Source organism: Elgaria multicarinata, chromosome 3, assembly GCF_023053635.1.
Source record: "Elgaria multicarinata webbii isolate HBS135686 ecotype San Diego chromosome 3, rElgMul1.1.pri, whole genome shotgun sequence".
Classification (NCBI taxonomy): Eukaryota; Metazoa; Chordata; class Lepidosauria; order Squamata; family Anguidae; genus Elgaria; species Elgaria multicarinata.
The window spans coordinates 156,770,256-156,794,698 of NC_086173.1; the positions used below are offsets into that span (position 1 = coordinate 156,770,256).

Below are 24,443 nucleotides of genomic sequence, written 5' to 3' on the forward strand. Positions count from 1 at the left end.
CACTACGGTTATAAAGCATTTTAAAGCAGTCGTGCAGCTCCTGCCCAGGTTCCTTCCTTAGCCCTGAGGACCCCTGAGAGCCGAAAGGGTTGGGTGGGGGGGAGCTGTCTGCAGTGTCCCATTGAGTGAGCTGCAGTCACATCCTTTTCTGCTGATGGGTTCTTCTGCAGAGTCAGAGATTTCTGGAAGGTATTTCCAGAGGCAGCCCCACATCAAAAGCCTTTGGGGCGTCTTGCTGCTCAGCCTCAGGAGGGTTAAAGAGAACCTTACTACAAAGGACGGGGATTTGGGGGGAGAAGGGAGGGGGGCTGCGACCCTGCGCAGGAAATGCATGTTCTCCCGCAGATGCCCTTCCTGCGCCGCCTTCTTCCGCCAGAGCAGCTCGGACTTTGAGCCTCCTCCAGGTGCAGCATCGGCGCCTCCAGGGGGTGAGATCCGTTGAGTCCCGTCCCCCTCCTTGTGCATTGGGGTGAAGGGGGACCCCTGGGCTGTAGGGGTGGGACATGGGGGGGGGCAGAAAACGGAGGATGGGGCAGCTCCGGGAGGGTGGGGGGGAGATGCTCAGATTCAACTCCTTTGATTTGGCAAAGAGAGGGGCGGAGCTTCAGGCCAGGCTCCCGCGGAGCAGCCTGATTGGGGGGGGGGCGCAATGTGGGAAGAGCCTGGAATGGCGCCGCTCCTTCCCTCCCTGCTTCTGCCCTCCGCCTGCTGTGCCGACTAAGAAGCGCCGCTCGCACGACGCCCGCCCGCCCTTGCTGCCCTGCGGGCCGCCTTACCCCCCTCCCCAAGGTGCCGCTGGCCCTCCGCCGCCCCAGAAAGCGCGGCCCTGCTTTGCACTGATTGCTGCCTGGCTCCGAGAAGCCCCCAATCCCCCCCGCCTGGCTGCCTGCCGGCCCGCTTTCTTTCGGGGCCGTCCCTTGAGCCGGGCCTGGCTGGACTGCAGCGCTGGCTAAACTCGACGGTCGCCATTGTGCTGCTGCGGAGGGGAGAGGGAGGAGGAGGGTCTTGCGGGATGTGCTGGGTGAAGGCAGCACAAGATCGTGGCCCGGCCCGCCGTGTGATGCAGGCCTGGCGCTAGAGGCGGCTGGAGAGGCGTCCTCTCCAGAAGAAGGAGAAGGCTGAGGGTCCGAGTAAAATAAGGATCCGTGATACCAAAAACCGCATCCCCCTGATTGCATATGATTTTTACAGAGCAACTGCTCCCCCCCAAACCACAATCCAATCACAGAGCCCATCGGCCTCCACAGACTGAGCCACCTGAATCAGGGATCCACCCTCGTGGGTGCAGCCACCGTGCAAAAACATGGATCCGAGGCAGGGATCCTCATGATTATAAGACAACTACACCAAAACACCATCATATCACAGATCATACCTGCTTCCACAGACTGAACCACAGAAATAATGGATCCACTATTTATGGGTGTGACTACGACACAAGAACATGGATCTGAATCTTATATGAGATCCACATGAAACCATAATCAAATCAGTGTTCAGTGTGAACCAAATTACTAATCCCTTATTAGACTGTTCCACTGCAGTACAAAAGCATTGATTTGAGGGACAGATCCTCATAGCTGAACCTTAAAAAGCTGAACCTGTAACTTCTTTAAAACCCTGGGTTTTTATGAATGAGTCCGCATGCTATGGCACGCTGCCTGATCTCTCCTGCTCTGATTGAAAGCAGCTAAATAATTCAGACATGTTTCGACCTTTGGTGTTTGTCTGGCTTTTCTCTTTGTGAACAAACCAGAGAAATAGCCCCAAATTTATAATCAAATCAGCTGTCATCCTTCTATACTCTCTGGCCTCTGAAACGCATGTATCAATTGGAGCAAGGGGTTAACGGAACAACAACAACAACAAGAGGTATATGAGGAATGGATCCGCACGAACCATCTTAGTAGTTTTTACATGGAACACCTAAAATCAAATGCTAAGCCACACTTTACACCCTTATCTATGGAGTGCATCATAAAAATCAGCATGGATCCAGCAAGTTGTACAAGCTTTGATCAGAAGCAGGGGCCTTGTGATTCTTGCACACAAGCCCCACCATGCAATCTCCCGTAATACTAGAACCCAGGGTCATCCCATGAAGCTGATTGGTAGGAGATTCTGGACAGATAAAAGGAAGGTTTTCTCCACATAACACATAATTAAACTAGAACTCGCTACCACAAGATGTGATGGCCACCAATTTGGATGGCTTTAAAAGACAGTTGGATAAATTCCTGGAGGCTATCAATGGCTACTAGCCCTGATGGTTGTGTGCTACCTCTACTATCCGAGGCAGTAAGCCTGTATACACTAGTTTCTGGAGAACATAGGTGGGAGGGTGGTGTTGCATGGCGGCCAACCAGCTGTCCCTGGTCAACAGCTGGTTGGCCACTGTGTGAACAGAGTACTGGACTAAATGGACCCTTGGTCTGATCCAGCAGAGCTCTTACGATGTTCCCTGTGATATAACAGTGCATTTGTGGGGACACTATATTAAAATCCGGTGGACCCATCAGGAACTGCATCTTGAATCAACGCCCCCCCCCCCCCCCATCCTGGTTCTGAGAAGTATAGGGTCCATGCTACTGTATGATTCAGCTTTGATTTTGGATGCACTGCATATAAAAACCAGATGATCCATCAGCATCTATAACTTGCATAAAAGGATCACACTGTTTGAGTTGAAGAAGCAGATATTTATTTATTATATTTTTATACAGCCCAATAGCCAAAGCTCCCTGGGCAGTATACATGCTAAGATATGGGATTCTTAGCATGCATAGTTGGACAAAGATGAGTTCTGTGCTTTGATGGGTTTTTTGGGTGGGTGGGGAACCCAATGCAAAAATTCCCAGGATCCACGCTGAATTGTGCCTCCTATCCATGATTTATACTATGACAGTGCCATAAAACTCTAAATCTATGTTTTTTGTAGTTTGTTCCCTGGGCATGGATGAGCTTTGTGATTGGATTGAAGTTTGGGGGTGTTGCTCTGTAAAAATCATATGAAATCATGAGGATCCCTTTTTGATTTCATGGATCCTCGCTTTACTTTGTTCCGAAGGCAGATAATAAATAAGTGGGGAGGGGGAAAATAAAAGAGAATGAAGGACAGATGATAAGAAAATATATTGTGAACCTGAAAAAAGCAAAGCTCACCAGAGCACCAGCGGAATCCCTGTTCTCGTGGGGCACCAAACGTCTGGTCTCAGAAGCAAGAGTCGTCTTGTGAGGACTTTTGCTCCGTTCCAGTCAGGCAGTTCCTGGCTATGATTAAACTACAACTATCCTGAGGGAAGATTTATCTTTAGCCTCACACTGTGCCCCAGAAAAGAAGGAGTTGATATTATTAGATAGATACAGCAAGTGGGGAGGAAGGGAGCAAGTTGTTCTTCCTCATCACTCAATTTTGCTTTCTGCGTATTACTCCACCCCCTAAACAGTAATTGCTTCTTTCTCTGTCAGATCTTTTACACTCGGCCTTCAGCTGTCCTAAGGTGCTTATTTTCGATTTCTCCACCTGTTTTCTTCATTGCAGAAAGACTTTCTTTAGCTTCCTTCTCTGTCAGCCATGACTGCCAATTTCTTCTGAGATAAGACCTGCTTACTAGCTGGAGTCCTGCACATTTCACCTTGTCCCAAAAGCGTAATAAATCTTTTAAGAAAGCCATGTTCTGCCCTTACAGAGCCTTAGTGACTCTGCCTCAGACAGCCCTCTTTGCCCAGATAACAGACGAGGGAGGAGTTTACCTGGTCCCCTTGGAGGCTTCCTTGGAACACGGATCAAAGATGGCCGAGCAAATCCCAATTGGTCCTGAAGCAAGAAAAGACATTGATGTTTTTAAGACTGGTTATACTGGGGAATTCCTGGAAACAACAGTGCAAGTTCTCCAAGGTGAGGATATGGCCTACCCAGACATACAGCGCCAGTGTTTTAGGCAGTTCTGTTACCAGGCAGCCGAAGGGCCCAGAAAGGTTTGGAACCAACTTCACAATCTTTCCCGTCGGTGGCTGAAGCCAGAGCGACACACAAAAAACCAAATCCTGGACCTGGTGGTCCTGGAGCAGTTCCTGACCATCCTGCCAGCAGAGATGGCGAGCTGGGTGAGAGAATGCGGAGCGGAGACCAGTTCCCAGGCGGTGGCCCTGGCAGAAGGCTTCCTCCTGAGCCAGGCAGAGGACCAGAGGCAGCAAGAGCAGCAGCAGGTGAGAGCATTGTATCCCAGGGTTCAGGAATGGGAGGGATGATTTCCAGTCCAACCCCATTTGGAAATCACCCATTCCTCACTCTCAACAGTTTTGCCTCTGTTGTCTTAGATCTTCATTGCTCTTTCAGGTACAGCGTCTGTTTGCAGAAGTGGGACCTGATTTCCCTGCAGCAGAGAAGGCTCCATCAGATGCCAGAGAGAGCCCCCCACAAAGGGGAATGAGGCAGGAAGTTGACGGATGTCCTGCCATGCAGGGTAAGAATTAGTTTGGGAGTGGCTGCATTTCAACCTGGTCTTTTCCTCTGAAGGGTGGAAGAGATCGTTGAGCTGCTTTTATTTCCCACCCGAAGTCCTCTTAAGGGGAGATGATTATCTCCAGAGTTTTCCAAAATTGAAAACCAACAGTTTGATTTGTGGCCAAGAGTCCAAAATGGGGGAAATGCACTTTTACCCAACTGATTTCTCAAAAAGCAAATAAGACATCTTGTACTGCCCAGGTGTACTTAAAGCATCTCTACATGAGGGGCAATCGTGTTGCTTACCCGGGGCCTTGTGCCTTCTGGTTCTTTTGCACATTTGTTATGGGTTGCATTTCATGGGCATAGAGGGGAGACCATGTGCTTTCAAATGAATTCTTACCCTCCCTTCATTTCTGTTGAGGCACCGACATCTAGTGGTAGAAGATCCTGCTTCCCCCAGATTTTACTGCATTAAAAGTGGCTCTCTCACAGCAGGATTTCCAAGGGATACCGTGGTAGATGTCCTGGGCATTGAGAAAATCATGTAATGGACCGCAAAACTTCTGTGACTGGCTAATCATGCACATGCAATAAATTCCTCGTTTTGAAGAGCCCTTAGACTTCCACCACTTATTTATTTATTTATTTATTTATTTTATTACATTTATATACCGCCCCATAGCCGAAGCTCTCTGGGTGGTTTACACTTCCCATAGAAATCTATGTATTGTACTCCTATTGAGTTCAAAGAGGCTTACTTCGTAGCAAGTGTGTTTAGGATTGTAACCTTGTTCTCTAAGCCTATTTTGTACTGTATCACCTGTTTCCCACAGGCACTGGAATGACGCTGGCAACAATTACTCAGCCCTCTCTTATTCTTTGTGACGGAGAGGAACCACAACAGGTAAGGTGAAGTAGCCGGGTGCCTCCATCCCCCACTCACGTCCCAGGGCCAGAATATCTGTCTCTCCTTCTGTTTTTCTTCTGGGAAAGCAAAGATCATGCTTGTTGGATGGCACCAAAGGCTCATGTAGTCCAGTATCTTGCGGCTTGTCTATGCACCCTGTTTAGCCCATTCTGGCTGCGCGATGGTGCCGCGTTTTTTATAAGATGCAGCCGCGAACTTGCAGCCACATCAAGCTTTTCCCCGTGAAACTGCAGTTGTTCGCGGTGTCGATTTCCCGCAGTTTTTAAAGCTGATACGAGGTCACGCGTTCTTTCCTCCATCTGTGGGTGGGGGCCTCACTTTGGGTTGAGCAGTGGGCGATCCTGGGGGCGGTTGAAGCCCAGGGGAGATCTGGGTAAGCACAAGAAAGCCGGGCAAGGGGGCAGGCTCAAGGAGCCAAAGGGCTGCCACACTGCGGTTTTTCCGGACAGATAACCTGTGGTCCTTTCTGACATCTAGATTTGGCATTCCCACCCCACAGCTGCGATGCTGCAGGGTTTGGGGGGGAAGCAGCTGCAGAACGGCATTGTATAGACACTCCTTTGTTCCTCACAGTGGCCGACCAGATGCCTCTTGGGAAGGCCACAAACAGGACAGGAGGGACACAGCCGCTCCTTGCTGTGCTTATTTCAGCACCTGTTTCTTTCAGCAAGCAAGTTAAATCCTGCCGAATAATGCCCAGCCATCCATTTTGTGGATCTGTATGTTATCCTTGAGAAGAAAGCTTGTTTCTTTTGTCCAGGATCTGGTGACTTTTGAGGAGGTCACTGTGTACTTCACTGAGGAGGAGTGGGCGCTGCTGGATCCTGACCAGAGAGCCCTGCACAGACAGATCATGGAGGAGAACCGTGGGATCGTGGCCTCTCTCGGTAAGCCTCCCTGTTGGCCTGCACGATGACAATGTTGGCTTGGATTTTATAATTGCTGTTGTTCCCCACCTCGATCCAATCGGAGAGGTGGGTAAGAAATAAATTGTTGTTGTTGTTGTTATTATTATTATTATTATTATTATTATTATTATTGGAATCATGATGTGGAAGGTAATAATACTGTTCTGGGTATTTTGAGGCTGCCTTTTACGAAATAGTCCTCTGAAGGTGATGTTAGGTACATTAATTTATATTAAAATCAAGGATCGTGCAGTATTTTAAGACGGTAGCTTAAAGGCACAGGCCTCCAACATATCGCCCCTCCCAAATTTCATGAGATGCATTAAGACGGCTCCGAGTCCCGCAGCAAAACACTGATTAAGAAACAGCAGCCTAGAACATTTTCACACACATTTTCAAGGCCTGGTTGAAGGCCTGCCTCTAGCACCGTGAGCAGTGGGATTGCTTACTTCAGCCAGACTTTGTTTATTCTCATTTACTAAAACATTTCTAATGATGCATTTGCATTAAACAAGAGTCCGTGCAGGAGCTAATGCTGGTGAGATAGCAATATGAAATGTTAGAAAACAGAATCAAAACAATCATCAGCATTCGGTCATCAGATCATCAGGAAACGTTTATTGCTGCCATACATGGAAACATAGAAGTGACCCATCATACAGTCCCAGAAGCCTGATAGTTCAGCTGTCCTGAAGCCACGGAGGCAGGGGGCAGGGTCTAGGGAGGTGGCAGCACCCAGGCAAATGCAGTGTCCCACACCAACATTCAGTTAATGGCAGTCAGTAGAGGCAGTGGAGTGCACGGTAGATCTGTCTCCCACTGAAGTCTTTTCAGTGCTTACTTTTATCAAACTCACTAATTGTGGGGAGCTCAGTTATTTGCGTTTCTATTGCTAACTCAGGCTTTTACCCTTTTCTTGTCTTTATTCCAGAAGTTGACAGGCGTAAAGTGCAGACTAAAAGGGAACCATGTGGGATGCCACTGGAAAAAGACAGATGTAAAAAGAGCAAAACGCAGAAAAGGGAAACTGAAGTAAATCAGAATAGCATGAATAATTCCTTTATTTCTCATGACGGTGGCTACTATGATATCACAATCCAAGAAGAAATGAATTCTGAATCACACGGTAAAGCTCATTTCAAGACTCACACACTGAAGAAATCACATCCATGTCTGGAGTGGGAAAAGAGCTTCGATCCAAACAGTACTCTCACTATATATCAAAGAACACTTGCAAGCGAGAAACCATATCATTGTTTGGAATGCGGAAAGAGCTTCAGCCAGAAGATTTCTCTCATTAATCATCAGAGAAATCACACAGGAGAGAAACCATATCATTGTTTGGAGTGTGAAAAGAGCTTCAGTTGGAGGAAAACTCTAATTTCTCATCAAAGAACTCACACAGAGCAAAAACCATATCATTGTTTGGAGTGTGGAAAGAGCTTCAGTCAGAAGATTCATCTTACTTATCATGAGAGAACTCATACAGGAGAGAAACCATATCATTGTTTGGAGTGTGGAAGGAACTTCAGCCAGAAGATTTCTCTTATTAATCATCAGAGAACTCACACAGGAGAGAAACCATATCATTGTTTGGAGTGTGGAAAGAGCTTCAGTTGGAAGAAAACTCTAATTTCTCATCAAAGAATTCACACAGAGGAAAAACCATATCATTGTTTGCAGTGTGGAAAGAGCTTCAGTCAGAAGATTAATTTTAGTTATCATCAGAGAACTCACACAGAAGAGAAACCATATCATTGTTTGGAGTGTGGAAAGAGCTTCAGCCAGAAGATTTCTTTCATTAATCATCAGAGAACTCACACAGGGGAGAAACCATATCATTGTTTGGAATGTGGAAAGAGCTTCAGTCAGAAGATTAATCTCACTTATCATCAGAGAACTCACACAGGAGAGAAACCATATCATTGTTTGGAGTGTGGAAAGAACTTCAGCCATAAGATTTCTCTCATTAATCATCAGAGAACTCACACAGGAGAGAAACCATATCATTGTTTGGAGTGTGGAAAGAGCTTCAGTTGGAAGAACACTCTAATTTCTCATCAAACAACTCACACAGAGGAAAAACCATATCATTGTTTGCAGTGTGGAAAGAGCTTCAGTCAGAAGATTAATTTTACTTATCATCAGAGAACTCACACAGGCGAGAAACCATATCATTGTTTGGAGTGTGGAAAAAACTTCAGCCAGAAGATTTCTCTCGTTAATCATCAGAGAACTCACACAGGAGAGAAACCATATCATTGTTTGGAGTGTGGCAAGAGCTTCACCCAAAAGATTTCTCTCATTAATCATCAAAGAACTCACACAGGGGAGAAACCATATCATTGTTTGGAGTGTGGAAAAAACTTCAGTGAGAAGAGAAGTCTCACTTCTCATCGAAGAACTCACACTGGGGAGAAACCATATGAATGTTTGGAGTGTGGAAAGTGCTTCAGTGAGAAGGGAAATCTCACTCAGCATCAAAAAACTCATACAGGGTAGAAACCATACGAGTTTGGTTTGTGGAACGAGCTTTAGTTGTAAAGCACATTTTACTTCTCATCAAAGAACTCAAACAGGGGAGACACCATACCATTGTTTGGAATATGGAAAGAGCTTCAGTTGTAAGGCACTTCTTATTTCTCATCAAAGAACTCACACGGGGGAGGGACCATATAAAGCTTAGAGTGTGGAGAGAGCTTCAATGAGGGGAGAACTCTTCTCATCATAGAACTCACATAGGAGAGAAACCAAATCATTGTCTGGAGTGTGGAAAGAGCTTCAGTCATAAGATTAATCTCACTAATCATCAGAGAACTCATAGAGGGGAGAAACCATACAATTATTTGGAGTGTGGAAAGAGCTTCGGGAAGACAGAATCTCTTACTCTGTATCAGAGAACTCACACAGGGGGAAAACCGTATCATTGTTTGGAGTGTGGAATGAGCTTCAGGAAGAAGGAATCTCTTACTCTGCAGTAGAGAACTCACACAGGTGAGAAACCATAACATTTTATGGAATGTGGAAAGAGCTTCAGTAATGAGAGAACTCTCACTTCTCATCACAGAATTCAAACAGGAGAGAAAACATACATTTTTTGGAGTATGGAGAGAGATTCAGTCAACAGTGGAATATAACTTCTCATCAAAGAACTCACACCAGGGAACGACGACACACCATATAAATGCTTAGAGTGCAGAAAGAGTTTCAGTGAGAAGACAATTCTCACTTCTCATCACAGAACCCACTCAGAAGAGAAACCATAGAAATAACCTGGAGTATGGAATTAGGTTATTAACATTTATTTCACATTAGAAGACCAATGTAGGTGATATACCATATAAAGGATGCTGAAGCTAAGACAACAAAGAAACTTTAATGAACGTTTTGTTCTTATATCAAAACATAGTAAAAAAGAAAAATATGCAAGTCTTAAATATCCTCAGAATATAGGGTGAAATTGAATTTCTCAGTTATGTGCATTTCAAATTTCTTTCATAAAGTTTTTATTTATATTTGTATAATGTTAAGAAAAAAGTACATATTTCAATATTGAATAAATATGTTCAAATAGCAAAACAATGCTTCACTAAAGGGGAAGAGATTGTTCCCTTGCGTAAGGTAAGTAGAAAAAATATTCCATCATGATTAGCTTTATAATTTCATTGCCTATAACAGTAACTCCTCTTGAGCTAATAATTTCAGCCTTGGCTTTTGAGATCTACTTGAAATTTCAAATCAACATGGTAAAGGTTAGGCCAGGTACAGCAAGTTCAAAAGTGCTTACAACGGACAGATTTATCCTTTCTACCCATAATATATTTGTTCAAGCTTTGATGAAAACTGGTGATGCCTTGTTTTCAGCTTTCAGAAGGTTGGTACATTTCACTGGTTTGATGAGATTCTAAGCAGTAGCTCAAAGATTATTAGATTTTTTTCAGCCCCATTAAATCCTAGGGCAGCAACTATTTTCAGAGTTATGTCATGCATGCCCAGGATCATTGTACCGCTGAAATGCTGCCAGTAGTCCAAACTTTGAGAAGAATTCTATGCTATAGCTGTAATCTAGTTGATGTTATGTGCAATGTCTATTCCTGGGGTGCCATATGGAAAGGAGGACAGGGCTCCTGTATCTTCAACATTTGTAGAGAAAAGGGAATTCCAGCAGGTGTCATGTGTATGCATGCACCTGGGGAAATTTCCTCCTCGTCACAACATTTAAAGCTACAGGAGCCCTGGCTTTTTTTGTAGAGTGACCAGATACAAAAGAGGGCAGGGCTCCTGCAGCTTTAACTGTTGTGATAAAGAGGGAATTTCACCAGGTGCTGCATGCATACAAATGACACCTGTTGAAATTCCCTTTCCTATCCAACTTTTAAAGATGCAGGAGCCCTGTCCTCCTTTTCATATGGTCACCCTATTCTCTACCACATTGTGATTTTCCCCAGCACACCTACTTCATGACTGATTTGTGGATGCTTTGGAGCTTGGGTTTTACTCCAGCGCCCAAGCCCACACAACCAGGCCTCGTAGGCTGAGAATAAAATGTTTTTGTGCTTTTATACACTCATTCTGGTCAAAGGTGGGGACCCCAATGAGTGAAGAGACAACCACCTTCCAATCAAAAATGGTATGCATGTGTGTTTAGACTACCCGTTCCCCAACCAGAAGTAAGGTGTTTTCTCTATCTCTGACAATCTCATGTTTTATGCTCACATAGAATCATAGAATTGTTGAGTTGGAAGGCACCACAAGGGTCATCTTGTCCAACCTTCTGCAATGTGCAGGAAACACAATTAAACCATCCATGAGGCTGTCCGTCCTCTTCTTTCAAACCTCCAGAGATGGAGAACCCACAACCTCCGAAGGTAGACTGTTCCACTGTTGTACAGATTTTACAGTCAGGAAGTTTTTCCTTATATTTAATCGGAATCTAGTTAGCTGTAACTTATACTCATTATTTCAGGTCCTAATTTCTGTGGCTGTGTAAAATAGTTCTTGACCATCTTCCTGGTGGCACCCTTTGATGTAGCTGAACCCTACTAACATGGCTCCCCTCAGTCTTCTTTTCTGCAGACTCAACATCCCAAGTTCCTTCAGCCTGTTCTCAAGTCCCTGGATCATTTTTGTTGCCCTCCTCTGAACCTTTTCTGACCTGTCAATGTCCTTCTGGAAACGTGGTGCCCAGAATCATGCACAATACGCCAGCTGTGGTTTCACTAGTGCCGAGTAGAGAGGAATACGGACTTCACTCGTCTTTGAGACAAGGCTTCTTCTAATGCAGCCCAGAACTGCGTTAGCCCTTCTAGCAGCTACCTCACACTGCTGGCTCACGTTCAGGTTGCTGTCAATGACCACACCCAAATCCTTCTCTGGTGTAGTGCTTCTAAGCCATGAATCCCCCTCTTGTATGTGGACCCTACATTTTTTCTCCCTAAATGCAATACCTCACATTTCTCCCCGTCAAAGGACATCTTCTTCCTCTCAACCCATTCTTCCAACCTGTTCAGCAAAGGTTGCAGTCTCATGCTGTCATCACTGGCCAGACCTCCCAGTTTTGTGTCATTGGCAAATTTGATAAGCCCATCAATCCCGTCATCCAAGTCATTAATAAAAATGTTGACTAATAACCCAAGACAGAACCCCGTGGTACCCCGCTGGTTACTGCTCTCATAACCCTGGGCGGCAGGCCTGAGACTCAAGGCCGGGCTGGCCCTGGCTAACTGGGAAAATGATTCCAGCTGGGAAAGTGGGCTTCCAGCAGGGTGGGGGTGGGTAAGCTGGGGGGAGGAGCTCGCTCAGTGATTGGCAGAGATCGCTCAGCTGAGGCAGCCAGGGCCTGGGCATCAGAAGAAGGGGTTTGAAGATGGAACTGTGTCCCAGGTGGCCTTGCTGTGTGGAGGTGGTACGACTGTGGCTAACTGACTGGAGGGAAGGCCCTATCCATGGTAATGTATAGATCAGATCCACTAGGCTTTGTTATTTTGCATGGGTGTAATTGGTGAAGGATCTCTGTTTTACTTGTATTTTACTGTACTGGTGCATTCCTTTGATCCCCTTTAACCCCATTTTATTCATTTTACTTTCCCTACTTCCCTTTCCTTAATAAACTGCTTTCAATCTTCAAAGCTGTGTGTTTACTTCAAGGTAACTCCTGGTGCTCAATCCAATGTTTGCTGGTTTGCTGCGCTCTTCCTTCACAACACTTACTTGGGAGTAAGCTCCATTGATCACAATGGCACTTCTGAGTAAACACGTGGGGAACTACTAGCACAAGGAAGGGATTTCACTGGGTGCTTCAGACATAAAAATGACACCTGCTAGAATTCTCTCTTCAATATAACTATTAAAGATACAGGAGCCCTGTCCTCCTTTCCATATGGTCACCCTAATCAGGGGGACCTCAAATGCCCGATGAACGGAGAAGGATTTCAGTGACTGCCGGGCAGATTAATCAGTGGCTGAGTTCAGAAGACACGCTAATCAACTGGGGGTGGGGGGTAATAGTAGGGTGACCATATGAAAAGGAGGACAGGGCTCCTGTATATTTAACAGTTGTATTGAAAAGGGAATTTCAGCAGATGTCATTTGTATATATGGAGCACCTGGGGAAATTCCCTCTTCATCACAACAGTTAAAGCTGCAGGTGCCCTGCCCTCTTTTAAATCTGGTCACTCTAGTATAGCTCCTGCAGCTTTAACTGTTGTGATGAAGAGGGAATTTCACCAGGTTCTCCATATATACAGATAACACCTGTTGAAATTCCCCTTTCAATATAACAGTTAAAGATACAGGAGTCCAGTCCTTTTCATATGGTCACCCTAGGTAATAGGAACAGAATGGGAAACAACCCGTTGATTAGCGTGTTGTCCGAACTCCGCCAATTAGTCACTTTGACATATGTGCAGTTCATCTCGACATCACCATTTGCCAAATCAAAGGAGGCCACCAGGGCAGATGAACAGAGGAAGGAAGAGACTCTCTGATACTGGGGGGGGGGGGCATCCCAAGTGGATCAGCCACACAGGTCTCCTGCCAATCAGGTGAATCGGTGGGGAGGGGGAAGGTCCAGTTCCCCTCAATGACAAGAAATCAGATCCACCTCCCACCCGGGAAGCATTTCCTGTGGAGGACACAGCCCCTCACTTCCTCTCTATAGAAAACTAGTTCAATTCTTTAACCTTTAGAAAGCCAAGTAGCAAGATCCTTCTCTCTGCATTGCTCCAAGCACGACCCGGGAAGCATCAAGCATTTGCACTTCACGGCGTTTTTTGTTTTGTTTTTGCTTCCCCTCCGCTGCTGCTGGCTGTGATTTATCTTTCCTGCTCTGATCATTTCCTCTCCTTGCTGAATGAATCTGTTCAGCCTGCCTGTGTTTTGTTTTTGGTTGTGAAATCCTCCTTTTAGTGGTTGTTTTTGCCAGGAGGCTGAAAAGGTTACAGGAGCTTCAACAAATGACCCGAGAACTCATAGAATCATAGAATAGTAGAGTTGGAAGGAGTCTACAAGGCCATCGAGTCCAACCGCCTGCTCAATGCAGGAATCCACCCTAAAGCATACCTGACAGATGGTTGTCCAGCTGCCTCTTGAAGGCCTCCAGTATGGGAGAGACCACCACCTCCCTAGGTAACTGGTTCCATTGTCATACTGCTCTAACAGTCAGGAAGTTTTTCCTGATATTCAGCCGGAATCTGGCTTCCTTTAACTTGAACCCATTATTCCGTCTCCTGCACTCTGGGATGATCAAGAAGAGATCCTGGCCCTCCTCTGTGTGACAATCTTTTAAGTATTTGAAGAGTGCTCTCATGTCTCCCCTCAATCTTCTCTTCTCCAGGCTAAACATGCCCAGTTCTTTCAGTCTCTCCTCATAGGGCTTTGTTTCCAGACCCCTGATCAACCTGCTTGCCCTTCTCTGAACACGCTCCAGCTTGTCTGTATCCTTCTTGAATTGTGGAGCCCAGAACTGGACGCAATACTCTAGATGAGGCCTAACCAGGGCTGAATAGAGAGGAACCAGTACCTCACGCGATTTGGAAGCTATACTTCTATTAATGCAGCCCAAAATAGCATTTGCCTTTCTTGCAGCCGTATCGCAGTGTTGGCTCATATTCAGCTTGTGATCTACAACAATTCCAAGATCCTTCTCGTTTGTAGTATTGCTGAGCTAAGTATCTTGACAACTTAAGGGGTTTGGGGAAGAAAGCTGCAATGCCATCTTGTCTGAGTTTGCCCAGAAGTAGGCCCACCCAATGGGGTTTACTCCTTAGGAAATGAGTTTAGCAGTCTTCCCCAAGCATCACTCTTGTCCCAGCTGGAGCCATCTTAGAGCAGGACCTGACTGACCCCTGACTAACTGTTGGTTGCAGTTACTTGACTAAAAACCGCCTCAAATGGTTGGTTCTGTTTTTGGAGAGGTACACAATGAGCAAAATGCGTTGATAAACAAAAGACAGGAGGCAGCTGGAAAACCATCTGTCAGGGATGCTTTAGGGTGGATTCCTGCACTGAGCAGGGGGTTGGACTCGATGGCCTTGTAGGCCCCTTCCGACTCTACTATTCTGATTCTTCCATTCACTTCCCTCTTCCAAGCCCTGCTCTGACTCTCCCAACGTACAACTGCAGAATTGGGAGGAAATGCGGATGTAGGTATTATTATGGCCTACAAATTTAATACTGTATATTCTTCCTGGTCAGGGAAACAGTCATATTCTCTCTCTCTATTTCCCATTCAATTCTTCAAAGCGGTTCATTATTGGGTTAATTTTTGCATAGGTTTTTAATTTCTTTTTGTGGTTGTGCAAACGATTACTAAATCTTCCATTTCTGGGAAAAAGTTTAATCCCCCCCCCTGTGATTTATTTATTTATAAGCTGCCTGCTAAGGTGGCGTACGTCATTAAAATACATATAATAAAATTCATTTAATAAACTATGTGATAATAAAAGCAGTGAAAGTTCCACAGAACTAAACATCAGCATAAGACAGGACCTACAACATAATTGCAGCTATCACCTGGCTTGATAAAACAAACAAGGGAATGCCGGGATGAAGAAGTATTAATTCAGAACGTTCTTAAAAGCCTTGAATGATGGCCCTGGCACATGCCTGATGGCAACTTATTCCAGAGATGTGGGCCCACCCTAGAAAAGGCCCCCTCTCACACACTCACACACCCAGCTGCACTCAAAAGGGTGCTAGGGAAAAGGGCTTCTCTTGTTGATCTTAAAGTGCAGGCAGGAGGATAAGAGTTTGTGGGTCATTTACATGGCAGCAGCATCCCACAGGGCCTCTCCTGTGCTTTGTAACTATTATCAGGGTTTGGGGTTGCTGTTCTTTTCCTAGTGTGGGCTGTCTGATTTTAGAAATGGCAGGATGAAAATCTCATGTAAGTGCACAATTCCACTATGCCTCACACCACCATCTAATGGTTGAATAATGAAACATATGGCAAGCCAGAGAAAGAAAACTCTTGGGGGGAAAGCACATTTAAAGGAGGTAATCCTGATCCCACAAAGAATCTGGTAGCATTTTTGGTAAAGGTGCAGGATAAAAGCCTCACGTAGAAATGCCCTACGTTCCATTTGGAATTCTATTGCGTTTTCCAGAGTTCTTCCATCTCTTTGCTTTTAAGGTCGGAACTGTAATTTGGGCTTGGAAACACACCAGTAACCAGAGCAGCATTATATGATCTGATGGCTTCATCCCGATCAACACTCAGGTGGCCACATTTTGCACCAGCTGAAGTTTTTTCAAACTCAGTCACAAGTACAGCGTATTTCAGTAGTCCAATCTGGAGGTTACGAGTGCATGGATAACCCAGGCACGATCTTCTCCTCTTCAGATAGAGCCACCACTAGCAAACCAGCCTAATGTGGTAAACACTCCTGGACACCTGGGCTTCCCCAGTTAGCTTGCTGTAAATGTTTCACTTCTTTTCACACTGGTTTGAAACATGGCACAATTATACACTTTGTGAAGTACGTATCTGGTGATGAGGTTCATGTCATTACCTCGAGTGTCGTTTTTATAAGCAATACAGTTTTGAGGCCTATACTGCCAGAACATTCCCACCCGCCCTTAATGAAGCATTGTCTTATTATTATTATTATTTATTTATATAGCACCTTCAATGTACATGGCTTGGCTTGGTTAACTGCATATATCTTTCAGTTTCGGAATATGTATTTTTCCCACTCAACGCTCTTACAAGAGTAAATAAAACATATAAAATGCATGTAACTGAGAAAATCTATCCTGCCCCAGATTCTGGGAATATTTATGATCTTCATGTCGTGATTTTTCAATATGTTGTGATGTAAAACAAAAGATTTGTTTACTGAAGTGCTTTTCTTGTTTTAGTTTCAGCACAGGTTTTCTTTATGGCTTTAGCTTCAGAGCTCACATCTAAAATATTTATAAGGTTTCTCCTCTGTGTGAAGTCTTCTTACAATCCAAGCATTCATATTATTTCGCTGCTGTGTCAGTTCTTTGGTAAGAAGTGAGTTAGCTTATGAATGAAGCTCTTTCTACACTCCAAACAATCATACGGTTTATCCCATGTGAGATCTTTGATGACAAGTGAGAAATGGTTTATTTATTATTTATTTATTACATTTTTATACCACCCAATAGCTGAAGCTCTCTGGGCGGTTCACAAAAATTAAAACCATAATAAAACAACCAACAGTCTAAAAACACAAATACAAAATACAGTATAAAAAGCACAACCAGGATAAAACCACACAACAAAAATTGATGTAAGATTAAAATACAGAGTTAAAAAGTAAAAATTAAATTTAAGTTGAAATTAAGTGTTAAAATACTGAGAGAATAAAAAGGTCTTCAGCTGGCAACGAAAGGAGTACAGTGTAGGCGCCAGGCGGACCTCTCTGGGGAGCTCATTCCACAGCCAGGGTGCCACAGCGGAGAACACTCTCCTCCTAGTAGCCACCTACCTCACTTCCTTTGGCAGGGGCTCACAGAGAAGGGCCCCTGTAGATGATCTTAAGGTCCAGGCAGGTACATATGGGAGGAGGCGTTCCTTCAAATAACCTGGCCCCAAACCATTTAGGGCTTTGAATGTCAATACCAGCACTTTGAATTGGGCCCGGACCTGGACTGGCAGCCAATGAAGTTGTAAAAGGACTGGCGTAATGTGGTCTCGCCAGCCAGTCCCTGTTATAACTAGAGGTCTTTCCACACTCCAAACAATTATATGTTTTCACCACACGGTGAGTTCTTTGTATGAGTTATTTGATGACTAGTTAGATATTTCTTCTTAGTGAAGCTCTTTCCACACTCCAAACAAGTATATGGTTTCGCCCCCGTATGAGTTCTTTGATGCCAAGTCAAATGTATCTTCTGACTGAAATTCTTTCTACACTCCAAACAATGATATGGTTTCTCCCCTGTGTGAGTTCTTTGATGACTAGTTAGGTATCTCTTCAGACTGAAGCTCTTTCCACACTCCAAACAATGATACGGTTTCTCGCCTGTGTGAGTTCTTTGATGATTAGTTAGATATTTCTTCAGACTGAAGCTCTTTTCACACTCCAAACAATGATATAGTTTTTCCTCTGTGTGAGTTCTTTGATGAGAAGCAAGATCTTTCTTCTGGCTAAAGCTCATTTCAGACTCCAAGCAATATGGTTTCTCCACTGTGTGAGTTCTTTGATGATTAGTTAGATATTTCTTTTTACTGAAGCTCTTTCCACACTCCAAACAATGATATGGTTTTTCGCCTGTGTGAGTTCTTTGATGGGAAGTCAGACTTATCTTCTGATTAAAGCTCTTTCCGCACGCCAAACAATGATACGGTTTTTCCCCTGTGTGAGTTCTTTGATGATTAGTTAGATATTTCTTCAAACTGAAGTTCTTTCCACACTCCAAACAATGATATGGTTTCTCCCCCGTGTGAGTTCTTTGATGGAAAGTAAGATTAATCTTCTGACTGAAACTCTTTCCACAATCCAAACAATGATATGGTTTCTGCCCTGTGTGAATTTTTTGATGTTTAGTTAGATATTTCTTTTTACTGAATCTCTTTCCACACGCCAAACAATGATGTGGCTTTTCCCCTGTGTGAGTTCTTTGATGACAAATGAGATATATCTTCTGATTGAAGCTCTTTGGACACTGCAGACATTTATATGGTTTCTTCAACGTGTGAATTTTGCAATGAGTTTTAAGGTTTGATTCAGAACGGAAAATTTCCCTATGCAAATGAAATATATTCTTTTCTTGTCTTTTACGTATTTCTTCTTGGATTGTGGTATCATAGTAGCCACTGCTGTGACAAGCAAAGGAATTATTCCTCCTATTCTGATTTGCTTCAGTTTTTTTTCTATCTTCTTTGATATTTTTACATTTATCTCTTTTCCATGACATCCCATTCAGTTTTCTCTTATCTTCTGCTTCCCAACTCTCACCTTTGGAAGGAAGATAAGAAATTGGGGGGGGGGGGATCCAAAGTTAGACATTGGCTTTAAGAAAACACATTGTTTGTATTCTTGCATATTGTGAAGTAATAAATAAATAAATAAATATAAATACTGACCCCAGAATAGTTGTTTTAAATGGATATTGTTGTTTTTATGCTTTCGATGGTTTTAAATTTTTGTATATTTGTTTTTAATGTTCACTGTTTTTAACCTTTGTAAACCACCCAGAGAGCTTCGGCTATGGGGTGGTATATAAATGTAATAAATAAATAAATAAATAAAATAAAATAAATCACTTACGCAAGATAATAAAAAATGCACCTCTTTGAAACTCCTGGGATAGCAAATGAAAATGTAACAATACAAGCAAACGTCGCCTCAAGATAAGTAAATTACCAGCTCACATGCTAGAACAGGAATTTCTGAGTCTCCCAGGAAAGATGAAAGATTTCTTAGGCCTATAAAGGTCCTTTTGGTATTTGATGGTTTTGGGAAACCAAGTCCTTTGTGTATTCAGTGTGCCAGCTGACTGGTACAGGTGCATTTGTTGCTGGTTGGAAGACTACCATCCTGGGTCCGCATCACTGAAACCATCTTGGTCGCCTGGGAGGACTCCATTTGCTTTTCAGTTTGTGGCAAACTCTGAAGTTCTGTTGTTCTTAGACATACAAAAGCAGGTCTCTTTCCCATCCCTCCACCTCAGCTAAGAAGGATTTAATCTGGGTGTCTATATGTGAAGAGAGACTGGAGTTTGAAGAACAGACTCAGGCCTTAGCTAGACCTACCTGATAATCCAGGATGGAAGAGATCCCTCCTCCGTTTACACGTGAGGTGCAACAACCTCAGAAAGAGAGGTGTCGCGCCCGCCATTTTCAAAATTATTTTTAAAGGAGAAGCAGCGCACGAACGATCATGCGCTTAAGGTAGGTCTTTTTTAAAATTTAACTTAATTTCCTGTTCCCCTCACCCTACCCCCGATGGGCACAGCGCTCCTCCCGACTCGCGTGGAGCTGGGTCAAACCGCGGCAACGGGCCACCCGAGACCGCGGAAAAAGTGGGCCCAAAGAGGAGGGCGAGATCCCGGAGCAAGGGAAGGATGAGCCCTTCCTGATCCTGGGATCCCCTGTGCGTCATGTGGACACACAGGGATGATCCCGGGGTTCACCCCGTGATAAAGCCCGGTCTATCTAAGGCCTAAGAGAGGAACACCTGGGTTGGGATTCTTTAAAGAACTACATTTGGGGGTGCTGGCTGCCTCCCTAGAGACCTCCCTCTCTGGCTTCAGCACAGCTGATCAGTCAAGATTCTAGGATTCTGTGATGGGTCCATTAAATATTAGAATTTGTGGCAGCTCCGGATTATTTCATAAAGGGACACTAATAGTCCCCCCCCATCCCGCCATTATCTTGATGTTTTCTAATATTTTGTATTGGTGTTTCATCAGTATTACCCCCTTGTGGATTTTTGTTAAATGAAAAGTCAGTATTATAAATCCTTTGGTAAATAAAAGTGTAGAAGGAGCAGAAGGTATAAGATAGAGACAGCAGGGGTGGTGGAAGGGAGCATGTTGCCAGGTAACGGAAAAAGAATGTTGACAGTTGATTTGATGGGAGGGGGAAGAGGAGAAGAGCTGAGAGAAGGAGTCATGGCTGACCAAGAGAGAAGCTGAAGAAAGTCTTCATGAGAGAAAGGAGGAAACAGATGAAGTAGACAATAAGTACCTGACAGTAGAAGGCCAAGCGGAGCAGATCTAACAAGAGAAAGAGAGCACTTACTGTGAAAAGAAGTAATGAATGCAGCCACAAAGTAGTAAATAAATAAATATTATATGACGTATGCAAAAAAATGGTATTATCTTCCCAATCATGATTAAGTTTGGAACTCAACTTATAGTCAAGCAGGAAATCAGGGAGCTTGAAATAATGTTTAACCATAACAGTCTTGACAGTGTTTTAGCATTCAAGAAAGCTGTCCCTATCTTCAAAAAGGGCAAAAATGAGGAACCTAGGAACTACAGACCAGTCAGTCTGACATCCATCCCTGGGAAAATTCTGGAGCAGATTATAAAGAAGTCAATCTGTAAACACCTTGAAATCAATGCGGTGATCACTAGAAGCCAACATGGATTTGTCAAGAACAAGTCCTGTCAGACAAATTTGATCTCATTTTTTGATAAGGTAACCTCCCTTGTGGACCATGGGAACGCTGTGGACGTCATATATCTTGACTTCAGCAAAGCTTTTGACAAAGTACCACATGACATTCTGATTAACAAACTAGCTAAAAGTGGGCTAGATGGAACAACTATTAGGTGGATTCACAGTTGGCTACAGAATCGGACTCAAAGAGTACTTATCAATGGAACCTTCTCAAACTGGGGAGAGGCAACGAGTGGGGTACCGCAGGGCTCAGTCCTGGGCCCAGTGCTCTTCAACATTTTTATTAATGATTTGGACGCGGAGGTGCAGAGAATGCTGATCAAATTTGCAGATGACACAAAATTGGGTGGGATCGCTAATACCCTGGAAGACAGAAACAAACTTCAAAGTGATCTTGATAGGCTGGAGTGCTGGGTTGAAAACAACAGAATGAAATTTAATAGGGATAAATGCCAAGTTCTACATTTAGGAAATAGAAACGAAAGGCACAGCTACAAGATGGGGGATACTTGGCTCAGCAATACTACAAACAAGAAGGATCTTGGAATTGTTGTAGATCGCAGGCTGACTATGAGCCAACAGTGCGATATGGCTGCAAGAAAGGCAAATGCTATTTTGGGCTGCATTAATAGCTTCCAAATCACGTGAGGTACCGGTTCCTCTCTATTCAGTCCTGGTTAGGCCTCATCTAGAGTATTGCGTCCAGTTCTGGGCTCCACAATTCAAGAAGGATGCTGACAAGCTGGAGCGTGTTCAGAGGAGAGCAACCAGGATGATCAGGGGTCTGGAAACAAAGCCCTATGAAAAGAGACTGAAAGAACTGGGCATGTTTAGCCTGGAGAAGAGAAGGTTGAGGGGAGACATGATGGCACTCTTCAAATACTTAAAAGGTTGTCACACAGAGGAGGGCCAGGATCTCTTCTTGATCCTCTCATAGTGCAGGACACGGAATAACGGGCTCAAGTTAAAGGAACCAGATTCCAGCTGGACATCAGGAAAAACTTCCTGAATGTTAGAGCAGTGCGACAATGGAATCAGTTACCTAGGGAGGTTGTGGGCTCTCCCACACTAGAGGCCTTCAAGAGGCAGCTGGACAGCCATCTGTCGGGGATGTTTTAGGGTGGATTCCTGCATTGAGCAGGGGGTTGGACTCGATGGCCTTGTAGGCCCTTTCCAACTCTGCTATTCTATGATTCTATGATCCCTCCCCTCCAGGGCCTCCCCCTCCTCCAGAGCCTCCCCCTCCTGCCCCCCACGTCCCTCCCCTCCAGCGCTTCCTCCTCCCCTCATCACTCGGGGGTGGTTTTCACCTGAAAAGGGGGCCGCGATGCAGCGCCTGGAGAGAGAAAACGAAACCACAAGGGCCTCCGCGGGGGGGGGAGTATTTCCTGTGGGGGACCCGGCCACCCCCTTCCTCCCCAAATTCCCATCCTCTCTAGGAATCCAGTTCAGCTCCTTTAACCCTTGGGAGGCCAAACAGCGCGATCCTTCTTTGCATCTCTCCAAGCAGGACCCGGGAAACACCTTGCAAAGCGCCACGTGAGTTTCTGGCTTCCCTTCGGGAGCCGCTGGAAGCGATTTCCCCTTTCCCTTCTGCAGGGCCGGGCAAAGCTGGTAGTAGGCCCAGGCCAGATGGGAAGTGTAGGCCCCATTTCAAACTGCTCATTAAGTATTTTCTAATCAGTTCTAAATACATATGAACTAAAACGATTTATTTAAAAGCACTTTTATTCAAGATGTATAGAAGACATCACTTCTTCACATTCAGAAATGCTTTACGTGCTTTTCTTTGGTTAAATTCATCATCAACAAAAATTAAGCGACTTTGCCCAGGGGGGCTCAGAGTAGGCCCTGTGGCATTACACCCCACAAGTCAGTTCCCAAATGTATGTCTTGAGTTTGTAAGTCTGTGGTTTTTAGAATGTTGGCCTGAGTGGGCGGAGTTAGGAGGGGGAGGAGTGATATATAAGGGAAAGCCGGGATTGTGGAAACTTTTTAGTTACTCTTAGAGTCTTTAGTGCTCTTTGTGTGTTAGATCTTGGTGTTTAGAGTACTTGGGTCTGGAGAATTTGAGGTTCAGTGTAGAGAGTGGTGTCGTTGGAGTGTGGTGTGCACATAGTTGCTGTATATTAAACAATACTGATAATAAAGAAAGCTCAAAAGTGATTGTGTGAGAGAAAGGAAAGCGTGTATGTGAATGGGTGAAAGGATTGGATGAAAGGTTTCAAAAAGGTTTTTAAATGTTTTATTTTGAAACAAAGCTTGTGAACTTTTAAAATAAATTTTAATCATTTTGTTTTTAACTACCACAAAAATCCCACGTGTCTGTTTGGCATATATTATCTGAAGTTTATACATTTAGCACCCACTCTGACAATAATTCGCCTCAGCACATATAACTCACAGTGTATTATTTTATGTATTGAGATCCTTATCCATTTAATCCCTTCCTCCACATAGTTTGGAGAAAGGCGGTGTTTGTCCCTTGCCTCAGGCATATCAAACGGTGGTGCTTGGCTTGAGCAGGGAGTAGCCGCAGCCAGGCCTGGTGTTCAGAGCCTGTGTCATGGCAGGCCCCCTCAAAATCATAGACCCATGCCAACTGGGCCCACTGCCCCCACCCTCTGCCCAGCCCTGACCTTCTGGACATTTCCTCTTCTGAAGCTTAGCCATGCATTAGCTTTCCTCCTGCAATTTGTGAGAATGAATCTGTTCAGCCGGTGTGTACTTTTGGTTTTAAAACATTGTTCTTCCTCTTCTTGTCAGGAGGCTCAAAAGATCCCAAGAACTTCAGCAAGTCAACCCAGAGGGCAACTAAAATGATGAAGGGGCTAGAGCATCTCCCTTATGAGGGAAGATTACATCAACTGGGATTGTTTAGCCTGGAAAAAAAGGAGACTAAAAGGAGACATGATAGAGGTGTACAAAATTATGCATGGGGTGGAGAATGTGGACAGGGAGACAATTTCCCCCCTCTCTCAAAATACTAGAACCCGGAGTCATCCCATGAAACTGATTGGTGGAAGATTCAGGACAAATAAAAGGAAATAAAAGGAAGTATTTCTTCGCACAGCACATAAATTATGGAACTCACTACCACAAGATGTAGTGATGGCCACCAATCTGGATGGCTTTAAAAGGGGTTGGATAAATTCCTGGAGGCAAAGGCTATCAATGGCTACTAGCCCTGATGCTTGTGTGCTATCTCCAGTATTCGAGGCAATAAGCCTGAGTGCACCAGCTGCTGGGGAACATGGGTGGGAAGGTGCTGTTGCACCATGTCCTGCTTGTTCATCCCTGGCCGATGGCTGGTTGGCCACTGTGTGAACAGAGTGCTGGACTAGATGGACCCTTGGTCTGATCCAGCAGGGCCCTTCTTATGTCCTTATGTTCTTATGACAGTGAAACTTTCAGAGGGGTTAATTAATTAATTAATTAAATGTATATTCCACCTATACACAAAATACTCTAGGCAGCATGCAAAGGTACAAACAAGTTAAAATGAAACAATAAGAAAAACACGACATAAAACAATATATTACAGTCAGCAATAAGATT

The 24,443-nt window shown here is 44.4% G+C and overlaps 3 protein-coding genes across 4 annotated transcripts in view; 2 read left to right on the forward strand and 1 right to left on the reverse strand.

Moving 5' to 3' along the window:
- Positions 1-362: 362 nt before the first annotated feature.
- LOC134396129 (oocyte zinc finger protein XlCOF6-like) overlaps positions 363-24,443 on the forward strand; it is a 66,920-nt gene continuing 42,839 nt past the window's right edge. The window contains exons 1-2 of one of the 2 annotated variants that reach the window (XM_063122498.1): positions 363-428; positions 3,690-4,209. In XM_063122498.1, coding sequence (XP_062978568.1) covers positions 3,793-4,209 — 417 coding nt within the window. In that variant the 5' untranslated portion in view covers positions 363-428; positions 3,690-3,792. Of the gene's footprint in view, positions 429-3,541; positions 4,210-24,443 lie in introns of both variants that reach the window. The other variant, XM_063122497.1, reaches the window with a different exon arrangement.
- Positions 5,292-9,699, forward strand: LOC134396959 (zinc finger protein 883-like). Its single transcript, XM_063123572.1, has 4 exons — positions 5,292-5,354; positions 6,139-6,265; positions 7,218-8,784; positions 9,018-9,699. The coding sequence occupies exons 1-4, from the start codon at positions 5,292-5,294 to the stop codon at positions 9,265-9,267; spliced, it is 2,007 nt and encodes a 668-aa protein (XP_062979642.1). The 3' UTR covers positions 9,268-9,699.
- LOC134396960 (zinc finger protein 567-like) lies at positions 17,498-19,320 on the reverse strand. The gene is made up of 2 exons (XM_063123573.1): positions 19,312-19,320; positions 17,498-18,442 (listed from the first exon to the last, which is right to left on the reverse strand). Exons 1-2 carry the CDS (start codon positions 19,318-19,320, stop codon positions 17,498-17,500), a joined length of 954 nt encoding a protein of 317 aa, XP_062979643.1.